This window comes from Crotalus tigris, unplaced genomic scaffold (assembly GCF_016545835.1).
Source record: "Crotalus tigris isolate CLP2741 ecotype Arizona unplaced genomic scaffold, ASM1654583v1 scf7180000017628.32516253702:7417878, whole genome shotgun sequence".
NCBI lineage: Eukaryota > Metazoa > Chordata > Lepidosauria > Squamata > Viperidae > Crotalus > Crotalus tigris.
This window is the reverse complement of record NW_024096523.1, coordinates 1587657-1603843: the sequence shown is the minus strand read 5'-3', so window position 1 is coordinate 1603843 and position 16187 is coordinate 1587657. Positions and strand designations below refer to the sequence as shown.

Sequence of the window (16187 nt, the reverse complement as noted above, 5' to 3'; positions counted from 1 at the left end):
AGAACTGGTTGTTCACATATCTGAATCCCACCACTGCTTAAGACACAAAGCTAGCTGAGTGACCTTGGGCCAGCCACCCTCTCTCATCTTAGGAAGGGGTAATGGCAACATACCCATACCCACACCCACACCCCACTTGCTGTTCTAACCAGGTACCAGGGTAGAAAAGGGAGTGCTAACAGGTAAATCATTTACCAATTTGAAATTGTCATGTACAGTATTGCTTGATATAGAGTTGATGATGCATAATTTTCCTCTTGATTTTGCTTAATATTGTTATTATATTTTTGTATGTTTTTGTATTTTGTTGTAGTTTTCTTTTTGTATTTTGTGTATTTTTAAAATAGCTTGCAATGATACAATAAAAAAAATTCTAATTAAAAAAAATAAATATATATCAAGTAAACAATATAGGGTAGAACTTAACACAGGAATAATTTGGATACTTTCTTTTGGGTGCAAAAATGTTATAAATCTCTAAAAATTATCTTCTCCATTCATTGGGGTAATAATATTTTACTTAATTTTGGGCAGTTTTAAATTATATCACCAGATATATTATACCAGAATTCTTAATACTAAGGTGAAAATCAATTAGACATTTTAATGTAAACCCCTTTTAAGTTTTTATTAGTGGGGAATACAATACTGACTCCACAAACAAGTTCCACAATGATACCTTTTTCAGTTACCTTTTCCTTGATAAACATTAAATTGTAGAGCATTAAAGCCTATATATTAGCATCTAAATATTCAAGAAAAGAAGAGCAGGTCAGTGTTGTTAAATTGATAATTCTGATTGCTAGTCATTAAAGAGGTTGAATATAGCTTTGCAAAACCACAAGGACAAGAATGTAATGTTCATTCCACTCTAGGCATATATATATATATATTAGTTTTTTACAATAACATTTTATCATTTGATTCCTCAGTTTGAAGTATTGTGGGCATTTTATGTTAGTAACATTTTTATATAAGCTGTACAGTTTAAAAATTGTCAATTAATTTTTAATTGTCAATTAAAAGTGTAAACTTTATGAATCCCTTCTTCTTGTGGATTAATTGCTGTCTGTCTTACAATCCCAATCAGAACCATCTATGGTACATGAAACAGACATGATCTCTTCTTTGAAAGAGTCAAATGAACCAAATTTAAAAAAACAAAATTCTAGCAAGAATTAAATAGAACAACAACAGAACCCTTTAACTAGTGAAAGTTATAAGTCTGCTGTATGTTTTAATGCTTTAAAAATAATTTAAGATGCCAAGGACGTGAGATATAAAAAGAATACTGATAGAGAAGTCAAAGGAACTGTTTTGCTTCTTATTGTGGAAGATGTGGAGAAAGGGCATAATTAAGAAGCCATTCTAATTAAGGAAGGTCAGGAAGGTTATTCAGAATCAAATTTTAACAAAACTTGAATTGTTCAATATCCATTCAAGAATAGTTGCCACTGAATCTCATTAATATTTTTAGATTTTTAATGTTACAGTTTCTTGAAGGAAAGCAAGAGAACACATACATGTACATAGTTTAACATACCATGTTATCTTCACAATAATCCTATGGGATTGATTAGTTATCAAGTCTGTCTAAAAGTCACTTAGCTGGGAGTGAATTAATAGGGATTTGAATTTTGACCTGATAATCTTAACTGCTATATAATCTATAGATAGATGGAAATACTGTAAACATGGAAAAATGAGGCTGATGAGGCATACACAACAAGTTAAATGCATAAAGAAGTTGTTTCTAAACACATTTTAGGTGTTTGGGTCTAATTTTTACAGTAGGACTATTTTGTTTTCCGCAAAGATTGTTTCTGGAATGAGAATAGGAAAGCAAGGCCAGCAGCAGCTGAGGAATAGGAAAGCACTGGGAAGATTGGGTGTTGAAGCCACAGGAACCTTGGAAGGTAGTGATCATGCAATATTGGAATTCAACATTATGGAAGCACAAGCAATAAAACATAGTCAAACTAGAGTCTTGGACTTCAAGAGAGCTAATTTCAATAAACTTAGAGAGGGCACGGGAAGGATTCCATGGATGAGAATCCTCCAGGGGAAAACAACTCAAGAAGCTTGGGAAATTCAGAAAAGCGAGATAATAGAAGCCCAGTCTAGCACAATACCAACAAAGAGAAAAAATAACAGCTCTCAAAAGAAACCAGCCTGACTGCACAAAGAACTCTCTGATAAATTGAAAGATAAAAAGGACAAGTATAGAAAGTGGAAAGAGGGGCACATAACTAAATCAGAATATCAACAAATAGCCTGAGCCTGCAAAGATGAAGTGAAGAAAACCAAGGCTCAAAATGAACTAAGGCTTGCGACCAAAGTAAAAAATAACAAAAAAAGCTTCTTTCAACATGTAAAAAACAAGAAAAAAGTGAAGGAAATGATTGGTCTATTGGTGGGCGAAAGTGGCAAGGTGACAAGCAATAGGGAGAAAGCAGAACTATTTAATTCGTTTTTTGCATCTGTCTTTACACAAAGGGAAAAAACAGATCAACCTATCAAAAATAGTGCCATAAAAAACATTATAGAAACACAAGTTAAGATAGGCAAGAAAATGATAAGTGAGCACCTGTCCAGCCTAGACGAGTTCAAATCACCAGGACCAGATGGATTACACCCCAAGGTTCTCAAGGAACTGGCAGATGTGATCTCAGAACCACTGAACTATATTTTTCAAAGATCTTGGAGCACTGGGGAACTACCAGAGGACTGGAAAAGAGCTGATGTAGTTCCCATCTTCAAAAAAGGAAAAAAAATGGACCTAGGAAATTACAGACCTCAATACCTGAGAAGATTCTGGAAAAGATAATCAAACAACGAATCAGCGAACACCTAGAGGCAAACAAAATCACTACTAAAAACCAACATGGGTTTGTCAAAAACAGTTCATGCCAGACAAACCTTATTGCATTCTTTGACCAAGTGATACAATTAGTGGATCAGAGGAATACTGTGGATATCATTTACTTGGATTTCAGTATGGCATTTGATAAAGTAGATCACAACCTACTACTCGATAAGATAGAAAAAAGTGAGTTAGACAGCATCACCACCAGATGGATTTGTAGTTGGCTGACGGGTCATATTCAGTGTGTGGTCCTCAATGGAACTGCATGGAGGGATGTGTGTAGTGGGGTGTCCCAGGGCTCTGTTCTAGGCCCAGTGCTCTTCAACATCTTCATCAACGATTTGGACGAGGGGATACATGGGGAACTCATAAAATTTGTGGATGACACCAAGCTGGCAGGAATAGCCAACACTCCAGAAGACAGGCTTAAGATACAGGAGGACCTGGACAGACTTGAATATTGGGCACTATCTAACAAAATGAAATTCAATGGTGAAAAAAGTAACGTTCATCATTTAGGCAAGAAAAAACAAATGTACAAGTATAGTATAGGGGGTACCTTGCTCAATAGTAGTAACTGTGAGAGGGATCTCGGAGTCCTAGTCGACAATCACTTAAATATGAGCCAGCAGTGTGCTGCAGCTGCCAAAAAAAAGCCAACTCAGTGCCGGGCTGCATTAACAGAGGGATAGAATCAAGATCCCCCTTTATGGATTACTGCCTTGTCGTGGCGAAGGGGCTTGCGTAACTCAATGAAGCTATAAGCTATGCTGTGCAGGGCCACCCAAGACGGACAGGTTATAGCAGAGAGTTCTGACAAAATGTGATCCACTGGAGAAGGAAATGGCAAACCACTCCAGTATCTTTGCCATGAAAACCCCATGGACAGTACTAAAAGGAAATCCATGGGGTTGTGATGGGTCGGACACGACTTCGCAATTAACAACAACAAGAATCAAGATCACGTGAAGTATTAATACCACTTTACAATGCCTTGGTCAGGCCATACTTGGAATACTGCATCCAGTTTTGGTTACCATAATGTAAAAAAGATGCTGAGACTCTAGAAAGAGTACAGAGAAGAGCAACAAAGATGATTAGTGGACTGGAGGCTAAAACATATAAGGAACGGTTGCTGGAATTGGGTATGTCTAGTTTAACGAAGAGAAGGACGAGGGGGGACATCATAGCAATGTTCCAATATCTCAGGGGCTGCCACAAAGAAGAGGGAGTCAAGCTATTCTCCAAAGTGCCTGAGGGCAGGACAAGAAGCAACAGATGGAAATTAATCAAGGAGAGAAGCAACCTAGAACTAAGGAGAAACTTCCTGACAGTTACAACAATTAACCAATGGAACAACCTGCCTCCAGAAGCGGTGAATGCTCCAACACTGGAAGTTTTTAAGAAAAACTGGACAGCCATCTGTCCGAAATGGTGTAGGGTTTCCTCCCTGAGCAGGAGGTTGGACTTGATGACCTCCAAGATCCCTTCCAACTTTATTATTATTATGGATCATCGCACAGTCAGCCAGATGTTCAGACTGGATTTGGCATTTTGTCTATCTATCGAGTCCTTACCCAGGACCTGAGATAGGCAGATGTGGATGTTTGATGGTATTATAGGTATCGTCGCAGGATGGAAGCAGTTTCTAGTAAGGCCGCCTTTTGCAATTGACTAATGGCAAATTTGTCAATGCCAATGGTGTTCAAGTGGTGCTCCAGTTGTTTTGGGATTGCACCCAAGGCGCCTATGACTATTGGTACTACCCTTGCTTGCTTTTGCCACAGTCTTTCTATTTCTATTTGTAGATCTTTGTATTTTGTTATCTTCTCCAGTTCTTTCTCTTCTATTCTGCTGTCTCCAGGCACTGCCACGTCCACTATCCAGACTTTTTTGTCTTTCTTATCGACAATTGTTAAGTCTGGGGTGGTATGTTGTAGGTGCTTGTCTGTTTGAATTCTGAAGTCCCAGAGCAGTTTAATTTTATCATTTTCTATGACTTTCTCTATTTTATGATCCCACCAGTTTTTGCTTACAGGCAAATGATATTTTTTGCAGATCTTCCTATGCACCATTGTTGCTACTTTGTCATGCCGCTGCTTGTAATCAGTTTGTGCAATCTTCTTGCAACAGCTTACCAAGTGGTCCACTGTTTCTTCAGCTTCTTGCATAGGCGGCACTTACTGTCTGTTGCTGTCTTCTCAATTTTGACTTTGTATGCATTTGTCCTTAAGGCTTGGTCTTGTGCAGCCAGAATTAGTCCCTCGGTCTCTTTCTTCAATTTTCCTGCTCTTAGCCATTGCCAGGTTTTATTATTATCTGCTTTCCCAGCTATTTTTTTCATGTATTGGCCATATAGTGCTTTGTCTTCCCATGCCTCTATTCTGTTCTTCATTTGATCTTTCTTGTAGGCCAGTTTGGTCTCTCCAGTAGTCAGTAAGCCTTCCTGATATACTAATTTCAGTGCATCTTCATCATTGTTCTTCAGATATTCTTCCAAAGCCATTTTTTCTTCTTCAACCATCTGATGTACTTGTAGCATTCCACGCCCACCTATTTGCTTGGTAGATAAAGTCTGTCAATGTCACTGCATGGATGAAGGGTGTGATTCATTGTCATTATTTTTCTGGTCTTCCTATCCATTGCTTTTAGTTCTGCTTGAATCCAGTCCACTATTCCAGCTGTGTACCTAATGACTGGGATTGCCCAGGTGTTGATTGCCTTTATGGTATTTCCTCCATTGAGTTTGGACTTTAAGATCTTCTTCACTCTCTTGATGTATTCACCTCTAATCTTTTCCTTGACTTCAGTGTGCTTGATGTTGTCAGCTTGAAGGATACCCAAGTATTTGTAGTAATCTTCCTCATCCAGACTCTTAATGTTATTTTCATGGGGCATCTGGATTCCTTCAGTTTTCACTACTTTTCCTTGTTTGATAGTAAGTGTGGCACATTTGTCCAAGCCAAACTCCATAATAATATCTTGGCTATATATACGGACAGTGTTGAGCAGCGATTCTATTTCAGATGATGTTTTTCCATACAGCTTCAGATCATCCATGTAAAGGAGTTGGGATAGTCTGGTAGATGTTTTTGATATTTGATAGCCATGTCCTGAGTTATTCAGTATTGTTGACAGAGGAAACAGTGCAATAACAAATAGTAATGGTGGCAATGAATTTCCTTGAAATATTCCTCTCTTGATATTAACCTCTCCCAGTCTCTCACCATTGATCTACAACTGTGTCTTCCATTGTGCCATCGATCTTCGCACAAATTTTCTGATGTTTCTACTGACTCCTGTTATTTCTAGGCACTTGATTATCCAGTCATGTGGCAGAGAGTCAAATGCCTTTTTGTAGTCAATCCATGCCACATTCAGGATTACTACTACTACTACTACTACTAACCAATGCAACATGCTGCCTCAGGAATTGGTGAGAGGAGAAGGAGCGACAACATCCACCAGTATTGCTCTGTTCACCCGATCTGGAGTTTTTGCCTTAAATCTTGAAAAATCAAACATTCTCATTCTAGCTGGGTAATTCAGCAGAGCCTCTGGAACCTCAGTCTACTATAGTTCTGCATTTAGCAATTTCACCTATATAGCTGGAACTCAATTTTTCACTGCCTTTCTGGCTTGAATGATACCACTACTTTAAAACTGAATAGATGCCAGCTCCTCTCACGGTAAAGTCCATTATTAAATTATAGAAACAAATAAACCAAAACAATTGCAAAATACCCAAGCCCCAAACAGGTATGATTCTCCTGAAAGGGTCAAGTAAGGGCTGTATGATAATAACCAAGGTTTCAAAAGGGTCCCAAAATTTCATTCTTCCTCCTGAGGTAGCTTAGCTTTTCTTCAGTTTCCATTTCTTTTTCTCCTGACACCTTCAGCATTCCACCCCAAAACTTAGAAACTTTAATTATTCTACCCTTCCTATTTCTATTGCAGATTATCACCTGGGGAAGAACAGACAACCTGCCCCCTGCGATTGGACAGTGGCAATCCATTTCAACACCAGCTAGCAGCATGATCCTACTCTTTAGCTGTAAATTTTATTCTACAAGCCCCTTTCCAGACTGCTCAGACTGTTCCCAGGGTCCCAAAGTTAAGGGGCATGTCAATCGAGTCCATATTACACTGTGTTTAAGAAAGGAAAAGATAAAAGATAGGATTTTAACTTCCGCTGTATTCTGTACTAGAATTTTCTTTCCCAAATTCTGATCAGAAATTCTTGTATAAATATGAGAAAGTGTTCTATGTGCAACGATTTCTGAATAATCATGTGACACCAGAAAATACAAAAAACAGCATTTTTTTTTAATTCTGATTGCCAAATTATTTAAGGCAAGTATAAAAATGAAAGCATTCAATATACATCTTACATAAAATAAACTAGATTACAGCATAAAACAAGTAACGAGGCAATGGCATTAAAGTCTCTCTTCTAAAACGGGATAATTGTAAACATTAAAAAAAAGACTGCAGGACTATTCAAGTAATAGAACAATCACAGACGTCTTCTGGTATGCAGGCTATTGGGTTATTTGCCATTCAAGATTATAAAAAAAGACATTTCATTATTCACAGATGCTCATTATTTTCCCATTTTAAAATCTATACATTATGTACAACACAGTTTTTGTGGTACTGGCAAGCCCATGCCTTCCAAATGTATATTTTTCACAATACACAATTACAATGAAACAGTTAATACAGTAACGTTTTATACTGATGCATCTTAATAGGAGCCACCAAATGGACATCTAAATTGTACCAAAGTGTCATCGTCATTATCACAGTTAGCCTCTATTGAGGTTGTGGGCAATATTAGAAGAGTATGCAAGTTTCAGGCACACAGATACATAACATTAGTTATTTACAATTTTTAAAAAGGAAAAAAGGAAGAAAAAAAGGAACAACCAACTTTTTGTAGATAACGCTTTCTAAACAAGACAAATACACTTTTTTTCATTTACTTGTGTGGTTTACAATTTAGTATTAGACTCTTTGTATGAGCCTAATTATAGATACAAAAAAGTAAAGAATATATATGCGTATATATATATATATATATATATATATATATATATATATATATATACACACATACACATACATATATATATGTGTGTGTGTGTATATGTGTGTGTATATATATGTGTGTGTATACACACACACACAAACATAAGTCTAAATACAGCAACATTTGTTACTCTGAGATAAAAATCTGAAATTTACAAAAATGAAATGACTGGTTTTTGCCTGCCATTAAGGCATTTCAAATTAACACCATGGAACTGATGTCTGTAATAAAGCGCTTATTTTCATGTGATCCAGTCACATGATGATGTACATGTCCAGATTTATCATTCTCTGAAAAGAAACAGAAAACAAGAGAACCTTTTAGAATACTCTATTTCTAACTCTGTAACATCAACAGTCTCAATAAGTGGGGAAAATACTGTTACGCTATAGCAAACCAGACAGATATTTAATTATCTGTTAATTAATGTACATTTATTTATAGATAGGGTTTCCAGTTGCTAAGAACGGTTGAATGGTAATCCTGTTTAAATGCAGATATTTTATTTAAAAATATATGCTATCTCAAAGTGCCCATTTTTCTTACAGATTTATGACATCACAAAGATGAACATATGTATACACACAGGCACACACACTTACACACACACAGCTAAATCATACTCTGTGGAAATCTAAATGATTTGCTGTTACATGATGGACAGGATGGTGCATTTTCGTGCTTCAGTGATCAATTAACTATGCTACGGTAACAGCTCTGTGGAAAATGTTATGATGAGGACGATGATGCTCTCATTAACGGACAAAGCATCTTTCCTACAAAGACTGCCCTCAAAATATGGAACAATTTTTCCTTTTCCTTCCTATTAAGATAGTCGAGTATAGTTCACAATATTTACCTTCTTTGTGCAGGAAACATACCAGATGCAGATGCCTGAGCAGCCACCTGCTGAGTAGCAACAAGGGCAGCAGAGGTCAGCCCTGGAGAAAAGTGAAATGGTATATCTCAGGACATGTGTGCTGGTACTCACAAAAGTCGACAATAGCTACAGACCTCCATATTAACAAGACATGAATCACAACAGCGCCATTATATTTTCTGCAGAAGGCATACCTAATTACTGCAAGCAAGCTGGAGAAAACCCTGCCTAGCTGTTCTAACCAGCATGCCTTTTTTCAGATTCCACCTAATAGGCATTTTATAAGAAAAGAAGGCATTCTGCCTTATTGTATTATTTTCCAAGTACTACACTGCATGGTGCTAAATGGCTTGCATGAATTCCTGAATAGGAAGCTCAGTAGAAATAATAGGCACCAGGAAACAACAAGAATCAAAAGTCACAGTGAGTTACAGCAAAGGTGTTATACCTTCTCAAAACATAATGCTTGCATAATAGCAATCATTTTAGTGTTTTTCTTTCTGAACACATATAAATATCCCATAAAGCACATGGGACCACTGACGCACAGTCAGTACTTTGCACAAAAGAGAAATTGGCAGGGCACTAAATGAACATAATGAGTTAACACTTTTTCAGCTATAAACATCATAGAAGCTCTTTGGGGCAGGTAAGAAAAATAGCCTTTAATATTAGTAGAATACAGGGACATAGCAAAAAAAAAAAACAGCAGAAAAAAATGCTGCTTATGATTAACTTCCAGTAATATATTATTTAATAAAAACAATCTTGGCTCTAAAACTATATGAACTAAATGACTAACAGAGGTCTTACTCATTAATAAACTAACCAAAGAGAAAAGCAACCTAGAACTAAGGAGAAAATTCCTGACAGTTAGAACAATTAATCAGTGGAACAACCTGCCTCCAGAAGTTGTGTATGTTCCAACACTGCAAGTTTTTAAGAGGAAACTAGACAGCCATTTGTCTAAAATGGTGTAGGGTTTCCTGCCTGACCAGGGGGTTGGACTTGATGACCTCCAAGGTCCCTTCCAACTTTATTATTATATTATTATTGTTACTACTACTACTATTCTCACTTGGCCTTTCCCCATTTTTTTAAAATCATATTTTACATCAATTTAATGTAAGTTCACCCTGTTACCTGAAAAACCCATAATGCACTATTTGGCTTATTAGCAGCAGAATCCTAATAATACCTACTCAGTAGTAAGCCAACAAACTTTACTCCCTATCAATACAAAAATGAGGTGTTTCGGAAGACAAAAGACCTTTCTACTAGGCAGGAAATCAGCTGACTCCTCCCCCCAATTCTGCTAATAAGGGTGCCCTATTGGCTGCAGTATGTTGACAAAAAAAGCTTAATAAGGAGAACAGAAGGAATGAACAAACCAAGTTATGATGTACCCAAACCTGATCAAGAATAATGGCATGCTCACAATGCCACCACAGAGTTAGGTATGGCTGAAGGCAGTCTTTGAATCCATGGAAGCTCCAACACAACACAACACACGTACACACACATGCACTCCAATTGCCTAATTTCCTCACCTTCCTACAGCCATGCAGAGAACTGAAAATAGCACCCTTTAAGTCAGCCCACTGCACCTTAGATGACTCTGGCCATTGGAACCAGTTGGGCTGGCTTTAAGATTGCATTTCTATACCTATATCCTGGCAAAAACAGTAGGTTCTATCAACAATGTGGTCACTATCAAAACCAAGTATTTTTATAATCAACAATATTAGGAAAGCTGACACTCACCTTGAAATGGGTCATATTGACCTGGAATTAGCGGGTAGCCCATTCCAACATGTGTATGGTGATGTGTATGAAGATGCCGTTGACTAAAGGGGGAATGACGATCTCGTTCCCTTTCTGCTTCTCTCTCACGTTCAGCTGTAGATTTTTCCACAGGCTGAAAACAAAACATATTGAGAAAAATTAATGGATGACTCCACATTTTTCTAGATGTGAGCTATTCAGGCTCTAGTTAATGTCTTGTATCTCCAATCTATCCCAGGTGGGTGGCAACATCTAGCCAACCTTTTCATGTTAAAAGCTAAGCATGGTTGAATCAAGTTAGTTCTTCCAACAAAGAATCCCAGACTATAATTTAGATTGGGAAGAAAAAAACAAAAAACACTTCTGCTGCCAAAAAAACTACATGGAAATAACCATTAAGTTTATTTACTTACAGCATTTATTTATCTCCTCAACTGGCTATAAGCAAGATGCAACGTCTGTCAGTTATCAGAAAACTGAGCATAATTCAAAGAAGACTTTACATTTAACCTGTCATATGAACTACTGACACCTTATACCAGGGGTGTCAAACTGCTGGCCCACGGGCCAGACGTGTCACGCGGAAGCTGCACCCACCCCATTGCCGGCAATGGCAAAACCGTCCCGATACATTGCATGATGTCACATGACGTCGCAAGTTTGACCTGTCTGCCTTATACCATCTTGCACTTATATTATTCCAATTACTCTACTAACAAAAGCTATAGCCAGCTGGCTTGAAAAAGAAGACAACTATTTTAATCAAACATTTGGGTGAAGAACTTTTGTTACAGCGATTAAATTTTCTTCAACCTATCTAAAAAACACCTGATTTTTTTTTTATAATTTGATGGTGGCATTCCAAAAATTAAGGAGAGGTGCAAAGGCTTTATTGCATTCCTTATTCTGATTAATGTCTGAAAACTTATTTCAGCTTTATGTACCTTGAGATTTTTAAGCATCATTTAGAAGAAAATACAATGAAACAGAACACAGTGCAATTAATAGTAGGCCCATGCCTCTTTAATTTTGGTTCCTGAAAGAAAGCACAAACTAACTTAAATCATGATTAGTTCTCAAATATGAATATTTAGATATACAAGTTAAAGTTAACCCTCTCACTCTTCCAGTTATGCCAATTTATGCAATTCTTTAAGAACAAGATATATCTTACCACAGGCGACTTGCTACGATACTGGTTGGCATGCTGTTGCAACAAATCCAGTGCTTTAGATTCAGTGGTTGATTTTACGCTGATGCTAGGGCTGGTATTGACTTTTTCCACCTCTTCTCTCCCAGACATCTTTCCGTAAACAGGATAATGAAATCCTGGTGAGAGATAGGCACCTACAGATAAAAAAATAAAAGCACTCTCAAGTTACTATTGGGGATAAGGCAATTTCAAATGCATGAAATGCAAATTACAAAAATTGTATTCAAGGGATTAGATTTTTCTTGTCAAATGTGGCTATTTGAAACTGGCAAATAAAAAATTATAAAGAGGGCTGAACCTATTGCTATTTCAAACATTTAGGGATTTAAGTGAAAGAAGTAATAACTGTAATGGTTCTGAGAGTAAATGCTTAGAATATTTTATAGGCAAGCAACTATCTGAGTGTAATAGCCCAGAAGAATGCCAATGGATGTGGAAATATATTTGGAAATCCTGATAATTCATAAAAAATAATAACTTATGTTAAATTTATTTCACTCCTAGATCTTTGCAAAAGAAATTGAATCTCTGAAGCTTCTAATTTTCCTTTGCTTCTAATAAACAATGTCAAAACTGATGGACCTAGTCGGATTAATTTGATACATACCTGGATAACTATGCATGAGAACAGGAGAAACAGCGCGGTATGCAGGATGATTAGGATCATACATTTGTGGGTAAGGGTAAGCATGCAAGTACTGTATATATGACTGATGCTGAGTCATTGGAGAGGAAACAGCCACTCTAGTACCCCGAGATTCCTTCCAGTTTACAGGAGTCTTTTGATCATCATTTTTTATCTTGTTCTCCTCCAGTGGCTGAGACTCAGAACGCTTCATCTCCTTAGGTTCTTCTTTAATGCTGTTTAATGAAACTGGAAGGCTAGAGAAAGAAGCTTCTTTATTAGGTGTTTTTCTGGGGCTATCTTCTTTTAACTTTTTTTCACGGTCCAGTTCTTCCACTTTCTGCTGTTCAAGATATTTTGGCTGATATACATAATGATGCCATGTTCTTGTATCTGGATCCTGATAGGAAAGGAAGAAAAAAAAATCCCACCATTTTAATATTTACATTCTAAAAGAAGAACCAACAACTACTGTGGTCCAGAGAACAGAGCCAAAACAGGCAAGAGTAGAACTGGCAAATATAGAAGGGTTTGCAGCTTGCATAAAAAAAAATGCAATGTGTTGAAAATGCTATTGTCAACCTGAGTGAACTCTGTGTTGGAATTGTGGGCATGTCTTTATCACTGTAACATTGCTGGAGTTTACATGTGACATAACTCTTTTACTGGCATCTCAGTCTGTTCTCCTGGCAGATTTCTCTTGCAGTTACTGAGCAGAAAATAGCTTCAAGTCAGCAGAAATGCCTCACTAACTCCTTCCAGTTGGCCTTTTGCTTTATATACATATAGAGAGAGAGCTAGGAATGTAATCTTAGCCTCTGTCTAAATTTCACAAGGTAGAAGTCATTTTGTGATGTCACATACTGCTTTGGAGACTTCCATAAGCTGAAAAGGATTAATGGGCAATGCAAGAGGATATAGTTTGTCATATAAAAGTCCTGTTTGCCTTAGGAAAATAACAAAAGCTTGTAATTTTTAAAGCAAGAGTTATGAACAGAAATGAGTAGCAATAGTATTTTCATTAAAAATTAATATAAAGTACAAAGAATTGCTTTCATTGAACTTAAATGAACCCTCACTACCTTAATGGATAAAATACATAACATTTAAAGATAAAATTTAAAGATACAATTATAGTTTTGGTTTTATTTTAGGTAAGATGACCGTCCCTGGGCGGCGGTGGCGAGTGCTGCTCCGGGGTGCCAGGTGACGTAGCAGAGGGCGCGGGGGCGGCGATGGCGGCTGGCAGGATGCGCACTGTGTTGAGCAAAAGGCTCTCCAGGCTCCTGTTGGCCTGCTGGCGGTGCAGCCCCACCTGGGCAGCCATGACACGCTGCCACTCTTGTGGCCCTTCAGCCGTGAGAGCACGCCATGATTGCAGCAGCATGTGCACTTGGGCATCCATTGCAAGGGCACCTGGGCCGGTTGAGCCACTGGGCCGCCCATGTACAGGTATGGGGAGCCATAGCCATTCATGGCACCCTCTCACCCCAGCCGCTATATCAGCCTCACTAGCGCCAGAGCCATGCTCGACCAAATGAGGCAGCGCTTCCCTGGCTCTCTTGGCGCCGAACCAGGTGCTGAATTCGCCCTTAGCTTAAGTGTATGTTGGCTGACGGCTCCCTCGGCCACCTTCTCCACCTCTCAGGCCGGTCTGCAGTGCCCTAGGTGCCTTTCAGTGCCTTCTGCTGCCTCCTGCCCCCACTCCACCACTTTGGCGCTGGCCGCCCAGTCGCCCCCCTCCTGGCTCGAGAGCGGAGGCCCTAGCCGTCTTTTACGCTGGCCAGCCCGACATTGACATGACGACGTGGGGCAGGGTGGGGCTGGTGATAGAGACACACCTTCCCGGCCCGGCGAAAACGACTGCAGTCCAGGTGGGCATGGAGATCAGGAGGGGGAGAGGCCAACTAGACGCTCTTGCTGAGTCCCACCTGGCTCTGGTATCGCCTGCGCTATGCCAGCCATCCCCCAGTGCTGCCCAGCTGAGTGCCCTCAGGGTCTGGATCAGGCCAGGCAGAGGGGCTCAGACAGGGCATGGGGTAGGTGCACAGGAGCTGCCCCCAAGTGCTAGGGCGGAGGAGGGGAACCCAGTCATTCTCCAGAGTCCCAGTATGTCTTGCTGGGCATGGACCTGATAGGCTTGTTCACCAGGATCCTGGCTGGAAGAGGGGAGGTACCGGGCCGGGCTTGCTCTCTGCCTCTCTCTCTGAGCGTGATTGCTGCCTGCCCAGAGAGGGGAGCGGGGGGCCACTCAGCCACCATTCTGGCTGCTGCGCCTGGGCGCCGGGGCTGCTACCCTCTTCGTGGCAGCGGCATCACCTTCCATGCTGGCCCCATTGCAAGCTAGGCATGCCCCCCCATGCTCACGGGAAGGATGGGAAAAGGGGTGGGCAGTGCCGGTGTTGGGGTGGGGGGAGTGGGGGGAGGAAGAAGGGATCCATGGGAATGTGGAGTGTGGGAGGAAGAGTTGGAATCCAAAATGCTCAAATCTGGGTGGGCTCCGAGCAAACACGTGCCGAAGAAGTGAGGGGAGAAGGAAGAGAAACAGTGGGTGTGGGGGGAAGCTCTCTGTTTCTTCTTCTTATGGTGCAAACTCTGCTGAAGCCAGAATGGGGGGGGATGAGGAGGAAGAGAAAGAGTGGCGATTGACAAACTGTGCCAGCCAATCTCTTTGGGGGAAGGGGCGCAGGATGGAGAGGAGGGCAGCTTGCCTTGGAGACGGAGAGGAGAGAGAGAGACATACCCTTTTGACATCTAAAATGAAGATAACACTGCATATATCCTTTTTTACCTTTATTATATATGTGTGTGTGTGTATGTGTGTGTGTGTGTGTGTGTGTGTGTGTAAAAAGGATATATATGCAGTGTTATCTTCATTTTAGATATCAAAAAGGTTTTGCGGCTCCCAGCATTTTGTTTTCGGTGGGAAATGGATCCAAGTGGCTCTTTCAGTGTTTTGGGTTGCCTACCCCTGAGCTAGACAAAGAAAGCATCATTATGATATATATGCCTTGCAAACCAATGTAAATTGATTCCTGTTGGTGTATGTTTTTGATTTATTATTTTGTGGTTTTTAACTGGGTATACTGCAGATTTTAGCAATTTTCTTTTAATTAAGCCAGGGATTGTCAACCCCTGGGCTGCAGACCAGTACCAGTCCATGGCCTGTTAGGAACTAGGCTGTGCAAGCAGTGGGTGAATGAGCAAAGCTTCATCTCTCCAGGCACAGGATCTAGGTTGTGCATGTAAACATGCCTTCCCCCTGGTCTGTGGAAAAATTGTTTTCTAGAAAACTAGCCCCTCGTGCCAGAAAGGTTGGGGATCGCTGATCTAAACCATTCATGCAAACATCAATAAAATATTTCATACTGGGGGTGGGTGGGTTTATGAATATAGATCTTGCTGTGTAATATAAAGCTAAGATTTATGACTTCCATCAAAGACTAGCATGAATAAGATCTATTTATATTTACCCTGTCTGAAAAAAGTTAAAACTCTTCTTCTCATACTTGAAAATATTTGCAAAGCATAACATTAACATATTATCTTCCTATTTGCTGATTTATTGATATAATAAGCCGAATTATACAGTGAGATTTATATTTACCACTTTAAATAAGACAGGGATTCTCAGATTTTGCCACAAACCTATCGAAGAATAAATCCTCCCCATGAATTACTAGTATTTCTACATATGTGAATGACTTTTGGAAGCATTATGCTTTC

General features: G+C 39.4%; 1 protein-coding gene across 5 annotated transcripts in view; it reads right to left on the bottom strand.

The window, feature by feature from the left end:
- Window positions 1-7171: 7171 nt before the first annotated feature.
- The window catches only part of ZNF608 (zinc finger protein 608), a 147346-nt gene continuing 138330 nt past the window's right edge, over window positions 7172-16187 (bottom strand). For 3 of the 5 annotated variants that reach the window (XM_039334170.1, XM_039334171.1, XM_039334172.1), the window contains exons 6-9: window positions 12444-12861; window positions 11798-11970; window positions 10603-10756; window positions 7172-8248 (exon numbers count right to left, since the gene is read on the bottom strand). In XM_039334170.1, the coding sequence (XP_039190104.1) occupies window positions 8154-8248; window positions 10603-10756; window positions 11798-11970; window positions 12444-12861 (840 nt within the window). In that variant the 3' untranslated portion in view covers window positions 7172-8153. Of the gene's footprint in view, window positions 8249-8813; window positions 8900-10602; window positions 10757-11797; window positions 11971-12443; window positions 12862-16187 lie in introns of those variants that run through there. The other 2 variants (XM_039334173.1, XM_039334174.1) reach the window with 2 other exon arrangements.